Source organism: Pecten maximus, chromosome 19, assembly GCF_902652985.1.
Source record: "Pecten maximus chromosome 19, xPecMax1.1, whole genome shotgun sequence".
NCBI lineage: Eukaryota > Metazoa > Mollusca > Bivalvia > Pectinida > Pectinidae > Pecten > Pecten maximus.
This window is the reverse complement of record NC_047033.1, coordinates 22611029-22633311: the sequence shown is the minus strand read 5'-3', so window position 1 is coordinate 22633311 and position 22283 is coordinate 22611029. Positions and strand designations below refer to the sequence as shown.

The 22283-nt window shown below is 36.5% G+C and overlaps 1 protein-coding gene across 3 annotated transcripts in view; it reads left to right on the top strand.

Moving 5' to 3' along the window:
* The window catches only part of LOC117317554 (BDNF/NT-3 growth factors receptor-like), a 184206-nt gene extending 162317 nt beyond the window's left edge, over positions 1-21889 (top strand). For 2 of the 3 annotated variants that reach the window (XM_033872375.1, XM_033872377.1), the window contains 7 exons: positions 666-784; positions 2119-2464; positions 2828-2992; positions 11956-12074; positions 12567-12740; positions 14095-14253; positions 14968-21889. In XM_033872375.1, the coding sequence (XP_033728266.1) occupies positions 666-784; positions 2119-2464; positions 2828-2992; positions 11956-12074; positions 12567-12740; positions 14095-14253; positions 14968-15189 (1304 nt within the window). In that variant the 3' untranslated portion in view covers positions 15190-21889. The remainder of the gene's footprint in view (positions 1-665; positions 785-2118; positions 2465-2827; positions 2993-11955; positions 12075-12566; positions 12741-14094; positions 14254-14967) is intronic. The other variant, XM_033872376.1, reaches the window with a different exon arrangement.
* Positions 21890-22283: the final 394 nt, after the last annotated feature.

Below are 22283 nucleotides of genomic sequence, written 5' to 3'. Positions count from 1 at the left end.
CCTTAGCCCCACAAAATGTGTTTTCCTCGCCCCTCATACTGACATTCAACATTAAAATGCATTAGTTCTGTGACTTATGCGTTGCTGTGACGCATTTCCTCGATAAAATTCATATCGACTTGCAGTATTTCCTCTGGAGATAATTCTTGTGTTCGCGATCCGCTGTCCGCTATGTTTGTTATGGACAGGTATGTTTTAAATTGTCCGTTTCCTAGTTACTTTTTTATCAGTTGATATCTTTTGCCGACCTACTTAGTCAGGCATTTTTTTGCGCTTTAGTATTGCAGTTATAAAGGCACATAGCCAACAGATCGACTCGACTGTTCTTGTAATGGAATTTGACAGATTGAAATATCCATACTATCCATTTATCAATTGTTCTGTCAACAGCGGGCACTGATTTCGGATACCGGAAGTGTCTACTCATTGAATCCTTGATTGCTCAATGAGGACGAGGTAGAATCATGCTATTGTGTAATGACTCAATTCGTTCTTTCAGACAATCTCAACTGCTTCATAGCTCATTAACAGCATCACAACACCTACACGTAAATTATTGAGTTTTAACCTTAACAAGAATGAATTATCAAGCAGTTATCAGTTATTGCATGGCCTTGCTATGTGAAGCTGCATTTAAATAATGGTGTAAATTTCTTTGCCTCAAGAAGCAGATAAACCTCCCCCAGACAAGAGAAATGACGTATTTCCGGTTCAGCCGCTGGTGGGTCTATTTGGGCCTGGGGACAACAATACAATCTCCGAAACAAAACAAGTTCGCAACGAGGTAAGAGCAGACGGAATGAGAAAGCACTTTTAATGTTGAAATAACTATAAGTGTTTGTTGTGTTATCAGTACAGCGGGTATATCTCCCTAGACAATTAAGCCAAACATTGATGTGTTGACAATATTTGTTCTGCCTTTTATGGCTGAACCAATTCCATTTTAATAAAAGGTCCTTTTAATGATAACAAATGTCGTATATTTAATTTTGGTTTTATCTTTAAATTTGTTTGTTTTCAGTTTCTTTTTTCATCGATGTCCGATTTAGTTCTTGTGAGTTTTTTATGCCTTCGTGTGTATATTTTATTTTAACTTAAAACGAAAATTAATCTGTAGGGCGTATTTTCGAAACAATGGTAATTTTGGTTGTAGAAAATATTATCAAATGTAAATGTAATAAAAACTCTGATAGGTCGAAAATAAGATATTGTTCGCTTTCAATGAAAATTGGTTGATAGGGGTGTTAGGAAACTGATAATTTAAATGCTTTGGTTTCTTTGCCACACTCATCATACCGAGGTTTTTGACTGGTCAAAATTTAAGTATTGTCCGATTTTGATTACAATTTGAATTTAGGGGTTGTGTGGGGCTGCAAATTCAACCGCATATGCTTCATTGCACTAGCCACTTTGGACTGTGGGGGTCGTTTAGTGGACTTCTCCAAATGTTTCCCATCCATTACAACAAGTACTTGTTTTAAATTGGAGGGTTGCTGTTATTTTCCAATATGTCTAAAAAATTGGTAATCATGTGATTGTTGCAAAATTCCTTCATGCTTTCTTTCCCTTTTCGCCCATTTTTGATTGTAATACTTGAATGCCCTAAAATACTGCCATTGCATTAAAGATTTATATCCCAATATGGAAAGACCTGCAGTAAACCAATGTTGTATTAGGGATTTTTTGCATACGGGACATTTAGGAATATGTTTTTCCTCTCTTTCCTGTCTGCACTTTCTTTCTTTATTATGTTTTAAACTTTCGTCCTCAATGGACCCAGGCTGTTGCTAGGACGTTTAACCCAGTAACAACATCAATTCCATCTGTACAATCTGCTCTATCTTTCCTACTTGTCGTAAGGAAACAAACACCATTCGTACAGTGGAAATAAAGGAAGGGGTTTCATATTGGAAAATCAGCAAAAACACCATCGTTATTGAAATATTTAAACGTTTCATTCGGCATATGAAATGTTTCCTGGCCTATTAGATATGGTAGCACATTAGCCTGATCAATTAGCTAAACAAATTTGTATTTTGATTATAAAACATTTGGAACCTTGACAAGAAATGAATTGAACAAAATACGTGAATGTGGTTGCTATATTATACATTTCAGACTGAGCCATTGTACAAACAAAGTGACAACATGTCGGACCAGCTAACTGCCATACAAATATTTATCCCCCTTGCATCTGCCCTGTTCGTTTTATTTGCCTTATTTTTAATTGTCGCTCGACGAATCAAATTATGCAAAAGAAAACGGAGGAAGGAGTCGACCGTAAAAACTACGGAAGACGAGCAGTTGCTAGATAGAATGAACTTTGTGAATAAAAATCCCACCTACTTTCTATCGCCACACGACAATGTGAAGGGTCGGAAATTCAACATTAAAGACATTCCATCCGAGCAGATGAAAATTGTCGACGTTGTGGGAGAAGGGGCATTCGGCCAGGTATATAAAGGTTAGTTTGAAAACATGCATAAGAACAGATATCTGAACGAGGAAATCGATAACATGATGGTAAGAGTATCAAAACCTATATCATACTACACGAACAAAATACATCCAACTAAAATCTGACATAACTATTTATATAAGGTGTTTTGTCCCTTTGTTGAATATGTGTTGAATCATCAATTGTTACTTAGCTAGTGTTCATTTAAACTAGAATATTGTAATCAATACACCATCCAGTTGTACATATCATTTCCCCATTAACTGACGTCACGGTTGTGGATTCGTAATAAACTGTTGTGCCCAACAATTCAATGCATCACATTAAATGCGTTTTTCGAATACATTCCAACATCATTTCCTAATTCAGGTATATATTCTGCTGAGGATGGGTCCGAAATTGGTAACGTAGCTGTTAAAGTCCTGAAGGACGGCGTATCTAATGAAGTTAAGGACGACTTCGAGCGGGAGGTGGAGATCATGAGTGCCTTTGACCACGATAACATACTTAAATTGTTAGGAGTTGTCACAAAAGGTTTGTATAAATACATTTAATGCTTCATATTAACGGTATCTTTTATGAACATAAACACGCATGCATGTGCTTGTGACTTTAAAAGAATATTAAATCAAACTGATCTGATTTTATATATGGTACGTGTCACTATGATTTCATGGGGGATGTCACCGTTGCAAAAAAGGCAATTTATTCCTTACTTTGTCTCTTCCGTTTACATCGACACGTTGCCGTTTTCATGTTACTCGATTGTTATCATGATATTTGCTTTAAAATCATGCACTTATGGAATCTATACGTGCTGTAATCAAGTAATTCAGGCTCCGTTCTCTTCTGTTCTAGTAACATGTTATGTTCAACATAAAAGGCTTAATTTCTTATAATCACCATGACGGTAATGGGAATCCATTCATGACCTAAATGTATTGCCATGTTCTGCTATAACAGTAACCGTTTAAAATCAAATATATATAATGCAATCTGCATTCACATTGTCTTTGTATAAGAAACAAACCTCGGTCATAATTTAAAATTTGCTTAATAATACTGCTAAATAACTTTGTGACCGATAAGGAAAACTGACGCAATAACTGCATCATCTGACCATTTTTGTTTAACATACAATTCAACCTAATATCAATGATCATTGGCATGTTTTGTGTATGTAATTAAGTATATTTTATGGGACGTTTGGTAAAGCTAACGAGCGTTTCGCGTGAGCCGTTTTTCCGCTTGTTATTGATCGTCTACATTAGGTCAAATATGCGTTTGTTGGCAAAAACTCTATCGTCAGCTACTGGACTGTACTACGTTATGGAAGCATGTCAATGTAGATTTTATTTTGTACGCTTAATGCTATTTCGCAAAAATCTTTTATTCAAATCTAGCATAAATCTTCAAAAGATAGAAAAAAATGTTACATACAAATAAAACATGTTTTAACGTCGTCTAATTGTTAAGCGTTCAGCACCAAGAATGACTTGAAACAAGTTTGGTTAACCACCGAGGATCATAACCTCCAAAGTTTTGCTAGAAGATATTCTTTCTGTTGAAGTAATCGCCATATTGTGAGCAGATATGTGTAACAATACAGAAAAGTCGTGAAACAATCCCATTAGATAAAACCTGTATTTGTCTGAATTTTTTTAACGTGCTAGAATAAGGAATCTGACGTAGTGACATTGGAAATATCGATACATCAAAACTATAAACCCGTTAGCTAACGTATCACTCCACAAATGATGAAATCAATATGGCGCTTATGGATATAATCAAAATACACACAAACATTCACTAAAGACTAGATTTATATTTCAGGCCATGGCTTTTAATTCGAGCTGCTCTCATCAATGAGTGCTTGACAACATCGTTCACAAAAGATATAACAACACAATCATCGTCAGAAAATTGGTCAACATCATACTCATCCTTCACCGAGTCTTTAATGAAACACACATTGTCGCGTGTTGATCACATAAGTATTACTTTGCTCTAATTTCATAACTACAGTCAAACCTGCTCTAACTACCGCCGGTATATGTCGACTGCCTGTCTATAACGATCGATTTTAATATTCCCTGTGATACTTTATTATATAACGACCCTCTGTATAGCGACCACCTGTCTAATGTGACTAACGACCGGTGGTTTCGGAACGACGTTCGCTCATTTGTTTTCTATAAGCGACCGATTTCTGTCAGCCATCTTCTGCTCTCGGCAGTAATCCCTCATCAAATCTCCGGAAAATTCGGAAACATCGACCCTGGCATGATTGTATAAACAAAAGACCCTTCCACCTGTTAGCCTATAATTACTGTGTAGCTGCCCTGGCCTGGGGCTCGGAGAAGTCGGGTCACCATGCATGTTGGTTGATTTACATTAAACTGTTCATACAGTTGGGAGCAACTTGGTAGTGTAGTGCACTTCAGTGCACTACAAAAGTTAACTCCAGTTAACATCGTAGTGTACCTGAGTTAACATCGTAGTGCACTTGAGTTCACATCGTAGTGCACTGGAGTTAACATCGTAGTGCACTAGAGTTAACACTGTAGTGCACTGGAGTGAACAGCGTAGTGCACTGGAGGGAACATCGTAGTGCACTAGAATCAATACATACAAAGTATTTGATATACAATGCATAATCTCTAAATGTTTCATTAAAACAAAAAATATTCAAATATATATACAGTTACAGGGACTAGTCCATGTATATTGTGTGTGTTCATGATGGTGTGTACATTTTACTTTTATTTCAGATATGTTTATTACTATATAAGTACAATACATGTCACGTATTGGTAAATAGAATATACACAAAAACTGACAAAATACAGGTATCATATTACAGTAATTCCACCCATTAATTCCACCCATTACATCCACCCATTACATCCATGCATTTACACTAAATTAAGATTAACTATAATTAAGGAAGCATGGAAAATACCAGTTTTGAAATTAAAATTAAATCGATCAACATCAAGCAATATTGATTAGGCCTTCATTGAAACATATATTGTACATGCAACATAAATGTTATAGTTTGTATACCGTCAGGTACACATAGTGTTTCCAGACCAGGTAAATCACAGAAAATGGTATTATGATTGTTATTTTGTTGAAAGGTGTGAAAACACAGCCCAGGAATCTGGCACAAGGAGTCCAGCTGTTCTGGGCATGGCCAAAGGGCATTAAGCTTAATTAAGGGTTTACCTGTACGTTTACTGTACTAGTCATGCATGGCTACCCCTCCCCTAAACACTCATGTAGTTATATATATTCAGTCCCCAATCTAATTTTTATCGTATGTACCTAATAAGTGTATAAATTAGTTTCCCCGTTAAAAATATTGATTATTATTGAGAAATAAAAATACTGGTTTACAAGTTTATATAATTTTATAATAAGACTTTCAAGATAATATTTTAACTTTATGACTAGTAGCGATTCAAAGTAATTACCTTTATTTCCTGTATTGGGCCCCGCCCCTTTGGCCCCTCGGGGGTCAGAGTCACGATTTATGCAAACTCTGTTCCCCTTCCGCCAAGGATGTTTCTGACCAAATTGGGTTCAAATCCATTCATAACTTTATGACTAGTAGCGATTTAAAGGAATAACCTCTATTTCCCATATTGGGCCCCGCCCCTTTGGCCCCTCGGGGGTCATAGTCACCATTTATGCAAAATCTGTTCCCCTTCCCCCAAGGAAGTTTTTGACCAAATTGGGTTCAAATCCATTCATAACTTAATAACTAGTAGTGATTTAAATGAATTACCTCCATTTCCCATATTGGGCCCCGCCCCTTTGGCCCCCTCGGGGGTCAGAGCCACCATTTATGCAAAATCTGTTCCCCTTCCCCAAAGGATGTTTCTGACTAAATTGGGTTCAAATCCATTCATAACTTTATGACTAGTAGCAATTTAAAGGAATTACCTCTTTTTCCCCTATTGGGCCCCGCCCCTTTGACCCCTCGGGGGTCAGAGTCACCATTTATGCAAAATCTGTTCCCCTTCCCCAAAGGACATTTCTGACTAGATTTGATTCAAATCCATTCATAACTTTATGACTAATAGCGATTTAAAGGAATTACCTCTTTTTCCGATATTGGGCCCCGCCCCTTTGGCCGCTCGGGGGTCAGAGCCACCATTTATGCAAAATCTGTTCCCCTTCCCCCAAGGATGTTTCAGACCAAATTGGGTTCAAATCCATTCCTAACTTTATGACTAGTAGCGATTTAAAGGAATTACCTCTATTTCCCATATTGGGCCCCGCCCATTTGGCCCCTCGGGGGTCAGAGTCACCATTTATGCAAATCTGTTCCCCTTCCCCCAAAGGACATTTCTGACTAGATTTGATTCAAATCCATTCATAACTTTATGACTAGTAGCGATTTAAAGGAATTACCTCTTTTTCCCCTTTTGGGCCCCGCCCCTTTGGCCCCTCGGGGGTCAGAGTCACCATTTATGCAAAATCTGTTCCCCTTCCCCCAAGGATGTTTCAGACAAATTAGATTCAAATCCATTCATAACTTTATGACTAGTAGCGATTTAAAGGAATTACCTCTTTTTCCCCTATTGGGCCCCGCCCCTTTGGCCCCTCAGGGGTCAGAGTCACCATTTATGCAAAATCTGTTCCCCTTCTGCCAAGGATGTTTCTGGCCAAATTTGATCAAAGAACTTTTTGACCAGTAGCGATTTGAAGCAAATGTTGACGGACGACGGACGGACGACGGACGCTGCGCCATGACATAAGCTCACCGGACCTTCGGTCCAGGTGAGCTAAAAATGGTACAGTACGTAGCCACGTTAAGTTACAAGAATAAAAAGCTACGAAAAGTTGCTTCTTTTCCTCCACATAGCATCAAGTTGATTGGCGAGAAGATTTGGGGGAGATTTATCTACAAGATATTTAAACTGATTAAAATTGTCTATACTATTAAAATCAACATATTTGTTAGCATCAACTAAAAGAGGTCAGCGTAAATCATCATAAAAATTACATTGTATTAAAAAAGAACTTCGTCTTCAACCTCATTTGATAAACAATATTTACAGATTCTTTGTTTTATGGGTAAAATCGGCTTGGCATGCCGGTCCTTTTCAATTTCTAGGGAAAGTGACCCACATCTGAAGTTGCACAGCATACCTCTTCTCTCTTTAAATTTGACAAATTTCACATAATCACTTGTTGTAGGCTCATACTATTTACTAATGATATAGTGCCACTAAATCCTAATAAAATCTTAACTGCAAGAGACTGATACCAGTCCAGTGCCCTTGGGGCCCCTAGACCACTGCCATTCATACCTGTTACATATGAATTACCCTGTGTGGTGTGGGTCACACCTGATCAGGCCGGTTTCCCCAATTAACTCCAAGGGGGTCCATTTATAGCAGGCATTATACAGATACCTTATCTAACTATAGGTATCCTCTCATAATATGTAAGTTAATAATTGACAAGATAAATGTACCTGTAGTCAGGTTTCATTAATACATCATTTACAAACATGAAATAAATATAAAATCAAACCACTAGAATGTCTGAAGATGGAACATATTACATATTGTTTTAGCATAGTATTAAAAATACACATTTCCTGCATCTGGCATGGATTGAATTCCTCTGGCCTTTATACGTTAAGACTGACATTTTGACAGAATATATTATATTTAAGTCTAAATAAGAAATCTCTCTGTCAGCAAGTCTAAATTAGTACTGATTCAGAAGGTTTAATTGTGCTACATACACGAACATGCGTACAAAACTTGACTTGCACACATAATATACAGCACATCAAATCATATAGCTCATAACAACATTTACCCAAGAACTGAAGTTCACATCGTAGTGCACTGGAGTTAACATCGTAGTGCACTGGAGTTAACATTGTAGTGCACTGGAGTTAACATCGTAGTGAACTCAAGTGCACTACGATGTTTAGTCTAGTGCACTACGTTGTTCACTACGTGTGCACTACGAAGTGCACTTGGTACCAAGTTTAGTTTGCTCCCAACTGTAGGTGGTTTCACTTAACACGGTCAGATAATTTTGTGATTACAACTAGGAAACACCACTTTAAGACAAACACTGGTCATATCTGTCAACAAGATTTACTCACATGAAAGCCAATACTGCCTTTCTTAAAGAGGCTTGCCCGCAGAGAGATCAGAAAAATTGGCTAATAGAAAAAGATTTTTTACACATGACAGATTGTTGGAATTGTTGAGTTTTCATTTTATTTCCCTTATAAAACGTTGAAAAGTGATATTAAACCTCATTTTTAAATATTATTTATTTAATCGCAACCCGCAATAGGTCTAATTTGATTGACACATCAAAGAAACAAGCACGTGCACAGTGCCGCACAGTGATAACTTCAAAGGCAGCGGCGATTTACAAAGAAGATTTGCCGTTATATTCCATACATTTCCCTCTCAGGTTGAGTTTTAAAACGTCTTTTAAATATATATTCTATAATTGTTTTCAAGAAATAAAGTCGGAAAGCCTCTAATTTTGTCACATAGAAACGTGTACTGAAGTTTATTTAGTGATCGGAGATGTGCCGTTTACCGGTCCGTCTGCGGGTAAGCCTCTTAAATCGCAGCTGTCGGTACCAGCGTTTGTACTGTCGCCATCTTTAATTATATTTATTTATTTTATTTTATTAATACTAATAAAGAGTCGTAAACAGCCACAAATATCCGGATTTCAATTTGGGTCAGAAAAAAAATCTTTTGCTTTTAAGAAGTTGGTTTATGTCACAAAATAATTAGTAGTAACACAAACAGAATTGATTAATTTTTTTTTTTTTTTTTAATTTTTTTTTATAATTAGTATTTATGAAAGAAAGGGAGATAATTTGATAAATACATTTTGTAATATTTCAGAACAAAATATAAAAAAATGATAATAATTGAAACAATTGCATTATCTATAAATGCTAAATATTTGTATTGAGTTTTAAGTCTGTGTACTATCGATAAGTGCTGATAAGCAAATGTTTCATCCAATACGACGGTCTATAACTTAGTGCCAAATTAAATAGCTACGATAACTGTACAATACACATATGGTAATAGAACCATGTCAATAAACCTGTATTACTTATAGGACAAACAATACGTCCCAAACATCAAACTGACCTAGTATTGTACTCAACAATAGTTCATTGTCCATTGAACTCGAATAGACACTGTCTTCCAATTGCAGATCTGGGTACTTTATAAATCCACCCCAAGTTTATATAAGAGTACACTGGCCCCCACTCTATTAAACCGTATTCTTACTTGATTTGATGAAGGTTCCTCACCCTAATGTTTTCTTGGTAACATTTATGACCATATTAGTAAAGGGTGTGCCCTTTAGTCTTGACGGGTACACGTTTTAAAGTTAAAACGTATTTATTATAAGTGGATGAATCTTACACGACATACTCAGCGGCCGGAATCAGATTTATAGGCCCTACATTACAGTTTACTACTGGCATTGGCCTCAAAGTGTGCGAGTGCAATGAGCTACACCCACCTACCGCAATATATATATATTGAAAGATTTATCATCGACGTTTTAATTGATATCCTTCTTAATCCTCAAGTTAAGCATCGTCGGGATAATTTATTTGTTAACAACACCCGACAAGAAGACAAAACACGCGATACGATATATCCAACAATAAGCATAAACAATGACTTCGATGTGTGTGAACCTACAGTTGCATATCAAACATTTAGCACTAGCGGATCCGAAGGAGGAAAAAATTCGGATCCACGCCTGAATCCGAATGATTGCAAATTTGCTATATTCATTTGCCGCCGGGAGGCTTCGCCCCCCTGGAACCCCCTACAAGGGCGCTGCCCTGGACCCGCTGGGCGAATCATTTAAATGAATTGTTCCCATGCAGTGTCATTAAATTAGTTTAGAAGATTTTTAGATGTCAGATACTCCCTTATCATTTTCATCGCTGTCATTGTGGCCTTTTTAGTATTGGCTGAATCCGAGTTATCCAATATGGATTCAATTCACTCTCCACTAAGCTAAGTTATGACAAAATTGCAAAAAATATTGAAAAATTTAATATATTCCCAAATGATGATATGTATATGAGCCGCAGAAAATATGTCATGCAGGCATGAGCAAACTGGTTTTTTTTTTTTTTTTTAAGAATAGCGGAGTGCCGAAGCCTCGCATCAAAAGTCGAATGTCGATACAACATACTTATTATTTATTATTACTACGTTCTCATCCGACGAAGACAAAGAGAAGGATTGGGTAAAACCACAACACTGTCAACGACTTACAGAGTCAACGAAACGAAAATAATAGAAACGGCAAATGTGAATAGACACCAAGAACTGGTAGTAAAACCTCGCGGCAATTGATAAACAAACCCACGCATTTCAGTTGTGTGTACTCGGTGTGCAGAGGGTTGGTTCACGTTATATTTTTAGATGTTTATTGCATACTTTACTGATGAATTTTTGACGTAACTGAGCAGATTTGATGGGATTTAAATGAAGATCGACCCATGAAGAATTGTGAAGTTTTACATGATGAAGTTTTATATCTTCAAGCAAAAACACAGAGAGGCTTTAATATTACAGTTGTATTTCTTTGTAGGTTTACTAAGTCCACACGGCTGTTTCTATCGCGGAAGCTTGGGTTGTAATACAGCACATCCAGAGATTGTAGCACTACGCTGATCCATAAAAATGATTTATACTTATAATTAGCAATAAAGATTACTGATTTTCTCTGATCATATTTCATTGCCTGTTGTGAGAAAACAGAACCGTAAACCGAATGATGATTAACAGGTCTGAAATCAAATGAAAATCTAAAAGTAATGATGAAGTTTTAAAATCGATTATGAACACTTCACATTTACCAAGAGCAATACTGTGTAAGTCGTATTGCTGTAAACGTCTTTATCGAGACGCTCTCATATTCCAACGTATTACCAAATTTTATAGCACAGCGATGAATTAATACATCCCACCTTATATTTGCTATAAATAGATTATGAAAAGTGTAGATAGCTTAATAAGGACTTTGGCAATGTTTCCACGCAAAAAGCGTTGATGTTAAGTTGACCGCTAAAATGAGTACGTTCACAGTAATTTAAGGTATGGAACAGTGTTTTACGGTTTATCGTTGGCGGTAGGGATGAGTTCGCCAGTTTACAGTATCCTACGACCAATAGGGTACTATGCTCTCGTGTGTAGGTGTGGCATTTTTGGCAACATCAATCGTAAACGCCGTCTACATATCAACTCAAGCTAGAGTATTAAAGCTGCTAAGCTGATTTGACGCATACGTTCTTTATCACTGATAGGTTTGATTGATATGAAGTTTCATTTTACTGCTGTGAGCATGATATTATCCGTCTTTCTATATATAACCACAAGAGATTTAACTATGCGCAATCGCACACGACATCCACATTTCAAATAGTTAAAATGCTGTTATCATATCTGTTTCAGGCTTAGAAGGAACACCATATATGATTTTTGAGTACATGTTACATGGGGACCTGGCAGAACTCTTACGTCACAATGATCCAGTCATGCGGAAACATACAGACGACATGATATTACAAAAGGTAATAAATGAGTGTACCTGGAAATTGAGAATCACCTTCAAATATGAACTTATAACCAATACAAACCTTAAAAAGCACGAATATCAGAGATATAATTGAAAGTATAACTTTGCCATATACCTACTGGTGTATTTTGACAGTGACAAATCAAATTCTCTCATACTTAATTTCGGATGTTAGTCAGTGAATGCCGATGATTCAATAATATTTTACGAGACGTGGTCGCCCTTGTCCGAACTAGGCTGGGCACAAGCTACACAACATATTTTCTATACCAGCATAACATGTCTTCTATTCTAAATTTAACAAATATAATATTTTGAAAGCTGTCAGACTGTATGGTGAATAGTTATGGCCATATATATCATTATATATGTTATATACGTTTGATATCCATTGTTACTTAAGTTATATCGGCCCTAATAACATTTCAAGTTTCGATAGTCAGCTTAAAACATAACATTAATAATATTAATTCATTATTTGTTTTAGACTGATCTTATCGACATTGCAATACAAATAGCAAACGGCATGGCCTACCTGACGTCTCAACACTTTGTACACCGTGACCTGGCAACACGGAACTGTCTTGTCGGCGATGGACTTGTTGTCAAGATTTCGGACTTTGGAATGGCGCGCGACGTATATACATGTGACTATTATAGAGTAAGTAAAAAAAACGAGAGGCCGAATGGCCTGCATCCGTAACCTGGTATTCACTCCTTTGATTATATGCCTTTTAGTTCATCAAAAGAACCTAATTTTGTGTTTTACAAATTTGAAGCCTATTACCTTGTTTGGGTCGCGGCCATTCCATTTAATAATTCTATTAGGCCTCATTTATTCTGTTCTTAGAATCTTGATTAATTAGAAGAAAGTATGCGCTTCAATACATTTACCCCTGTGATCCTGAATATGGGATAAGGGTATTTCCAGAAGTTGTCTAGTCATCCAAGGAACCTGTCAACCAAATATCAGGACTCTTGGTTAGTGAGAAGTCATTTAAGGTTTTAATAAATTTGACCCCGTCAAGCTTGAACATCGCTCTAGCTAGGTCATTTGTTTTGGCAAACTTTGTTGGGTCTCGCCGACGGAACGTCCAAATACCATGACTTTAGGGGTCAAGATAAGCGAAAAATCGATTAAAATTTAAGCAATTTTGACTCCTGTGACCTAGAATATGGGGCAATGTCATTTCTTTTCGCAAACCCTGTCGGGTCTCATTCAAAGAAACTATCAGCAAACTACCAAAACTCTAGGGCTCATGATTAGTGAAACGAAGTCTTTAAACCTGGGCCGCGGTGGCCGATTGGTTAAGGTGTCCCGACACTTTATCACTAGCACTCCACCTCTGGGTTGCGAGTTAGAAACCTACGTGGGCCAGTTGCCAGGTACTGACCGTAGGCCGGTGGTTTTTCTCCGGGTACTCCGGCTTTCCTCCACCTCCAAAACCTGGCAAGTCCTTAAATGACCCTGGCTGTTAATAGGACGTTAAACAAAAACAAACAAACTTTAAACCTTTTGAAAATCATTGACACCCGTGTCCTTGGATAAGGATTAAGTTCCTTTTCATTCAAAAAAACTTTGTTGGACTCAGGCAACTCTTATATGCCGTATTTGGAAAACACATTACAAAAAACATAATTAATTCAACCATTTCTAAAACATCATATACAAAATTAATCAACACGAATTTAGAACGAGCAGATGACAAACTGACAACGGTCAATGGTATATCAGAAATGTTTGATTTTGGTATACAGCATAGACATAATGTGTCTTTACTCTACTATTGTTTTACCTTTAGTATTTCCTTGTTGATGTTTGTATCTATACTATAAGAGAGACAATTCATATCTACATTTGTAATGTATGTGTCTGTTAAAGCAGAATCAAGCAAACGACTTGGCGTTATTATTTTAGACAGTTAAATTGTTTTCAGCACAGAGTGAAATATCTCAAACATTATGTTTATGATAAATTTCATCTGGATAAAAACGATCACGTAATATATTTCCAGATCGGCGGCTCTCGGATGTTGCCCGTAAGATGGATGTCTCCAGAAAGTGTAAAATATGGACGTTTTACAACGGAGTCCGATATCTGGGCGTTTGGTGTGGTGCTGTGGGAGATATTTAGCTACGGTCGACAGCCTTACTACGGACATTCAAATGAGGAGGTTTGTTTTTCTTATGAATCTTATATATTTAGCACAAATTCGCTTGTTCATCAAAATGCATAGAATGACCCTTGATTCAATCTAAAGAAAATACTAATGCGTGACACTGCTTCCAACATGCATGAAAATGAGCTACAATGTATTTGCATTGGTTCATTTCTGGTTGTTGTTGAAAAAAAAAGACATATTACATACATTTTTATTTGAATGTAACTTGTCTGTTGCACTAGAAAAAATATTAGAACCCAGTTCGAGTTACATGTTTATCTAATCGAAATAAATGACCAACAACACTTGTCTCTCTTGACGCTTCCTTAATTCTGGCCTTTAGTTGAGCGTTTGCCCCCGCGAGGAAAGCTTTAGCTTCCCGTCCAGAAGCCGAGACATACCGAAGTGTTTAAAATTGTAGTTGCTATTCCCTTACAACGCTATGCATTTTAGAGGGTGGGACGACTGGTTCTCCAGTTCCCATAAGGTGACAAGGTGGGTGTCCTGCTGGATGTCATCGACAGTATACTTCAGTGGGGTAGCGTTATCACAAGGAAACCCACACAAATATACTGCAGCGTCCCAGAAAAAAACACGCTCCATCCGTGCATCTAGTACACGAGTGAGTCGAGCGATGGTTGTTGAAAGGACGTTAACCACTACAAAGAAAACAAAACTTTTCTCTACTGATTAGCGAGTATATTGATTACTTTCTTTTCTCTGAAGGTGGTGCGGTTCCTTGATGAGGGCATACTGCTACAGAGACCCGAGGAGTGCCCGTCCACTGTCTACCACGTCATGCTGGGCTGCTGGAAAAGCGACCCCCGGGAGAGACTGGTGTTTGTCAAATCCTACAACCACCTCGTGGACTACAGTAAAACGATCATGCGCAGTGCACACATGCAGTCAGTAGATATGGACGGCGAAGGGGATCTGATAACATCATAGTGTTTGTTGGTTTTATAATGTAATGTGGTTTGTTCTGTGCTGCTTTTGATTGGTCAACATTCAGATCCAATCGAAACACTGCATATTACATAAATGTCCATAATGAAATGTCCTTGAGGTTTAGTTGTATTACACTGTATTAATGTACGGCTGTGGATCGTTTTGGAAGGCATACATATTTGAATAAGATATAAACAAAATCCTAAGAAGATCGACCACACATAATCATGTTGTAATGAATTGGGTTGGAAGGGGCTGGTCCCGAAAATGTAAACAGCATTAGGATATGAGGCTGTTGACGGGCAGGCCCCGTAACAGGCATGTTTTTGTTTTCGTTTCACTCTGTTTTTGATGTGATTTTGCAGCATTGTCACGTTAAGTTTGACGTGACGTAAAGAGCCTGGTATTACATTGTACTTGAGAAGAAAACATGTGTTTTAGTGTGGGAACTCGGGGGATATGTTGCGAATAAGCAGTATTTATGCTTATTGGCCAGGTTTTAATAATACACATCCAGTCAGGATTTATCGTGATTATGATCAGATGATGTACATAATAATATTCATGTTGTTACTATTTGCTACTTAATTTGTACATATGCGTTACATGTAAGTTTTAAATACTTATTTTGATTTAGAAAGTATTTGGACTGATAGTCTAAATCCTTCCAAACTGTCAAGGTCCAATGGATCTATTTAGCTAAGCAATGATGCATTGTCCACTCTGCACAGTTCACTACCTTTTTTATAAGACCATCTAATTAAAGATGTAGCCAACGGTTATGATATTCAAATTAAATTTGATTAAGCGACTTCATAAACTATGCAGTTACGGGGAAACGTTGTGAGTATGCTGAAACTTCTCTTTTGTTAAAAGTCACTGCTAGGACGAATAAAGCAAACATGATTATGCTATAATTCCCTCTGTTTTATAATACTCGGGCAATAAAACTTCGAGTTTTCAATTGTTTTTTAGCCCACCTGGTCCGAAGGACCGATGACCTTATTCACGGCACAGCGTCCGTCAACTTTATACTACTAGCCTTTTCTGTAGGAAGAAAGAGATTTGGTCCATCATTGGTCTGAAGCATCATTGGGTGAGGGAGAACCAATTTTGTATAAACGGTTGGTCTGACTCACAAGGGCCTGAGGAGTTTGGAGCGATAGGGGAACATAACAATTACTTTAAAATCCTTCTTCTGAAGGAATGTAAGGATTTGGTCCATAATATGTCTAAAATATCGTTGGTTAAAGGGGAACCACCTGGGGCTAAATACGTGAAATATAGCAAATTCTTCTAAATCCTTCTGTTGAAATATAGTGTTTCCCGTATTTTACTGTCATATCCAGGTGAGCGATAAGGCCCGCTGGGCCTCTTGTGTTTTTGCTGATATTTGTAAATCAACGACCTTATCACAAAGAACACTAATTAAATGTCTATTCACTTGGCATGAAAATATCATGCAGTGCATATTTCTACATTTGTGTATCTGAGGTAGTCCTCTTAAATGATCGGCTGTAAAAAGGCGTCTAGTTAAATAGCTTTAAATCCGCGGGATATATACAGGGAACGGAGGGGGCTAATAGTTAATTTGTTTCTTGATGTCTGAAATTTGGTCTGCAGATTTGTTAAGTACTGAAATAGGCGTAAGATATATAGACATGGAAGTCAATGGCCTATAAAATGTGACATTTGAAATAAAGCCATTACAGTGTGGTTGACGACATAATTGCTGATGGACATTAAAGAATGACTGCTTACTTAAATTAAGAATTTTTCATACACTAGAACTTCTAAATTTTGTTTCACCAAGAAATGTCTCCAGGACATTGTCGGTAACCCACGGTTCTGACACTCATAGACAGAGACCGTCGGACCAAGAAATGTCTCCAGGACAGTGTCGGTAACCCACGGTTCCGACGCTCATGGACAGAGACCGTCGGGCGATTGGTACAGATAATCTCGTTTCGGCTCTAAAAGTAGCAATCAAATGCCACCATACATATAAAATTCGGAAAGTTTTTGTGTGAAACATATATTGGGGTTTTCGGTCATGGAGGCCCCCACCAAAACACGCAATACATGTGCTTATGATGAAAATTGAACTTAACTGGCAAATACACATCTTATTTTTTTCATAATAGCGTCGATGTCTTTTTTATTTTTTTATATTTGAAAATCTTTAAAATCATGTACATGTATTTGAAACAGTTTTTCACTACCGAAAGGTAATCCGAACCGAAACCCCCAAGAAAGCGTTAAGAAACATTTTTCGGCAAACGACGAAAAGTGTACCTATCGTTCCCATGATCTCTGTCCGCGAGTATCATTGACCGTGGTTTACGACAGTGTCTTAAGGATAGGTTTCCAATATACCCCCGAATATGTCTGATTCTCACTCAACACTTGTTATAATAATGTATACATGTATACTCAAAGTTGTAACCGTAAATTTGGAAATAAATACTTCGTTCAAATTTACAAATAAAGGCTGTTTAATTGGTGTGTATTATAACATATTTGTTTCTAATCAAGCAATGAATTGAATAATATTTTGGGCGGATGACAATGAAGCACTTACATGGATATCTTTATTTGTGGACACTTAGAATACTGCTTTACTTATCAAATGATTTAAAAGATTATACTTAAATTACTTGATAGTCATGCTGGTTCCTTCATGAATAGTTTATGTATGAAAATGATTATAAAAACAGAAAAATACTAAGTACCTTTTGGGGCTTCAAGCTGAAATTAAAAATATAGTTTTAAAGACAATTTTTACTAGCTACAGCCAAATGCCATGTCCAATGTATGTTACTTAAAAGGATCTTCAAAACATTCTTACCTTCAATGTTTTAAAACTTGCTAAAATGTAGTCTTATATATCCAGAATAAAAACGTTTTCATTGAGCTAGATCCATGTGTATAATCAATGAAATATGTTTTTACACAGATCATAAAACATTCAATCTTAAGCAGTGAAAAATAATCATAACCTCTCAGGTAAAAGCTAGTCAGGAAAATATTAAGCTATCCCTTTCCAAATATGTTAATCATTTGACAGTAATGTAAATCTAGATACCGGGTCAACTGAGTTACAATAAATCCCTCATTAGACACTCTGTCATCGTTGCTGAAACAACATTTCTCTTATTCGTAATGCCTCGATATCAATTTCATGTTATTTCTAAATTTTCCATCATAAATAGAAGTCTGAAGAAATATGCTGCCTCTAAACTGTATACATTTTAACATGTATTTAATATTTTTGGTGGACTTCATTCCATTGTGGAACAGTGTACAGAAGAGCATGCATACGTCTAGAGGCTTGCATATATTCCTGTTTTTGCTGATATCAATTTATTGTTATTTTGTTGATATTGTATTGCTTTCATTAGTGTTTATCATTTGATGATCAGATTATCAGATTATCAGATTATCATAAAAGGTTAAGTATAAATTCGACTGTTAGCGGCACGTCGGGGAACACCATACTTTAATATACACACAATCGAATGTTAGTTTTGTTCAAACGATTCATTGTGCGGACCCTAAGTCATACGCACATTTTTTGCAGAAATATGCTCAAAGGCCAACTGCATATGGTATACTAGTCAAATTAGATTTTGATGGGCTAAGAAATTTCTGGGTTCAAAGATCAGAGCGTAAACCATAGAAAGTAAATATTGGAGTTTTTTCATTTATTTTTTATTTGTTTTTTTTTTTCAGTTTCTGCTTTAGTCATTAAAACTAATGGTGTATCGAGAGTAATTATCTATTATGACTTTCTGTCTTAAAGAGTCTTACCAACAGTAATCTGGACAATATCTCCATAACCCTACTTCAAATTGTGATGTCATATTTTGTTCGGTTCCTAGGTACATGGCAATGCCTGGTCATGACAAAGCAGATCGCACCGCAAAAATGGCATTATCACTTCTACTAACAGGTTTTAAACTTTTTTTCTATCAGATCATATGAAACTATTATTTTAATATCACAGTGGCAAAGTAAAAAGTGAAAAGACAATAGGTAGACAACAAATCACTTTCGGAAAAGGAAATATATATAAATGGCGCCCTTTTACAGAGAGGACCGCCGGGACAAGCTTGTCGTTGCCTGACTAAGGACAGACCATGGAAGCTTGAAGGTCAGCCTCAGTGCATTGCATGTAATGAATCGTTTACATTTTATTGAAATTTCTGAAACTACTCTTCGAACATATACAAAATGTTGAACTGTCTAAAAGTTGTTGGTCTGTACCAGAAAATATGACTAAACATATATACATTTATCATTTTAAACTATGTACGTGTGTGCACTCCTTTTAACATATTTATTTTGTTTGATGTTGTTTCGTTTCATACCTTAATGCCACTTCAGTGTTGACGGGCCGTTCAGAATATAACAATGATAAAATAATTATTCTCGTAAAATGCTTCAGTAGGTCCGTGTAACCTAGTTCAGCATAATATCTAGTTCCAAAACAACCTTATTGCCACGACCTATCAACCGATTATATATAGCATGATCGAGTGTTTAGAAATTGAACAAATACGCGATAAAAAGCTCTGTTCGATAAGTCTGTTCTTCATTAATGTTTGATTATATACAGTTGTCCTTACCACAGGATTTAACTGCTCAAGAGTAATTAAATCATACCGAATGTTTTTAATACTTTTAAAGTACGAGGGTATATTTTCATGTACCGATCAATTATTTTATCATTTACAGGAATATATATTACAAAAGGCTACCAATGTCTTCCTATGTTATTGAGTTCTGTTACTGAAAACTGATGAACCAAGCAGATCACTATGTAATCTTTGGTGGCATCAAATTGTGTAATGGTCTTTTTTTTTCAATGGAAATTTGTAAGAATACAAAAATACATTTTGCTGTAGAATTGCTGTAATACTGGTTGTAATATTACTATGATAAACTGTATTATCGTAATTATTATTGTAACGCGGGACGAGCCTCAGCTTGGTTATTCCAGAAATCAACACAAGGAATTTAACACCATGATGATATATACAAATGTATTTACATATAATCACAAAAAATTACAAACTCATTTACTCTCCCAATCACACTCTCTACTATACTACATTTATTCATATATCACTGAATCTAGTCTCTCCACACGACAGGAATGTCGTTCACTTTTCCAAGTGCTTGTGACGATTGGTGTCACGATCAGTTCACATTGGCAATGTCAGTAACACAAATAATTCCATGTTTCACGGTGAAACAGAACATAAAAAACAATAAACAGCATCCGCAGCATCCGGCAAACGGATTACAATAATGGTCCTCGACTGGCGAGGATATATGCAGTGGACAGCACCCACTTCCCTTTCTGAACCGTTAAATGGCCTTAGACTTGTCTTCCTGGCAGTTGACCTAAACCTCTGGTCGGCCCTGACACTGCATCACTGAAGACCTGTTGTCCATTCAGGTTGACCCATGTTTACGTCTGGCGATCATGTGCCCGTCATGTGAAGCTTTAACAAATATAAAAAAAAAACACTAAACATCCATTCTTTCACACTCATAATCAACATACAATGTATATTAATAACCTAAAACGTTATCTACAGTTTACCAATACGTATTTAATTATTGTAAACTACCAATAATCATACCCTTAATGTCAATGCAATACTATACAATAATACAAACACTAATATCTACGGTGCGTGGTGAAATTCTACATAAAACATTACTTAAATAACGAATAAGGAAAACGAGCTTTATACGTTCATGAGCTTCCGTAGAATTTTAACCTGCGCGAACTCACACCAGTACACCTGCTCACGACTACCACTCCTGGCTTCCATACATAATTAGCATGAACAAAATCACGTTACTTAGTTCAATTATCAGTTTTACAACAGTTAAACTACTAATATATTAGTTGACATACATGTACAATACGTTAATTCATCTCTTAACAACGAAAACATAAGTATCATCAAAATAACACACCTGTATTCAATTACCCAAATAGTCACGCATGAATGGCACGCACCGATAACTAGATGGCGTGACATACAATAAGTATACGATAAATATGGCAAAACATAACCATATAAAACAAGCAAAAACACAATATAATGAAAGATAGCAAGGCTACTTACCCCCAATCCGATGTCTGGGCTTCTTCCACAAGTTAATATTGCGCGTTAATACAAAGACATACGTAAACATTTACACAGTTCGATACCTCGTTTGTTATGTTCAGTTCAACAGCAGATTTTCAGAATGGCTTCGTGGAAATATGTACATATGTAGTTGATAAGTAATGTGTTTTTCTTGTTTACGGTGCATATATGTGCCAAACAGAGTAGTCTATATGGTTATTACGCTTTTGACATGATATTCAGATTGTTAATATACGTTATCGGTACAAACCGAAGGCGATGCAGTATGGTTGCCTATCTATGGACATACATTCAATTTAACAAGAGCACATTAGCCAGTTATGTCATTTATATATCATTTCATATTAAGAGGAAATTTCCACAAAAGATAAAAGCCTCTCACCCTTATATACTATTGTACGTTGATGTTTGTTGTTGAGTTTGTTGTACGGAGCTATTCATTTTGATATTGTTGCCTTATTATCATACAAAAGAGTTTATCTTATTTTGTTGATACAGTACCAATACATACAATAAAGAGTGAACATTTTCAAGTTTGTCATTTTCTGTTTCTTTACATGAAACAAGATAAGATTTGGTTTAGCACTAAAAAAAAATAAAAAAATTAAATGAGTGGTTTGCAATCGGCTCTCAAGACGAGCATCAGGTAGTGGCAGCCGATGCAGCCTTGGGATGCCGACTTCCAAATGACGCTTCAATATTATCTGCTAAGCCCATGTATATACAACGTAATGTAATGAGAACAATTATCTATTCTCTCTATCTGTCTTGGCAACAGAAACCTGGATAAAATCTTTATACGGAAAATACTTATTTTACAACATAACCTTGCCTCAAATTGTCATAGCTCCACAAAAGCGGCATACATCAATCAACTGATTTCTAAATTTTCTGTCTTCGGATATGACAAACATACATCACGCA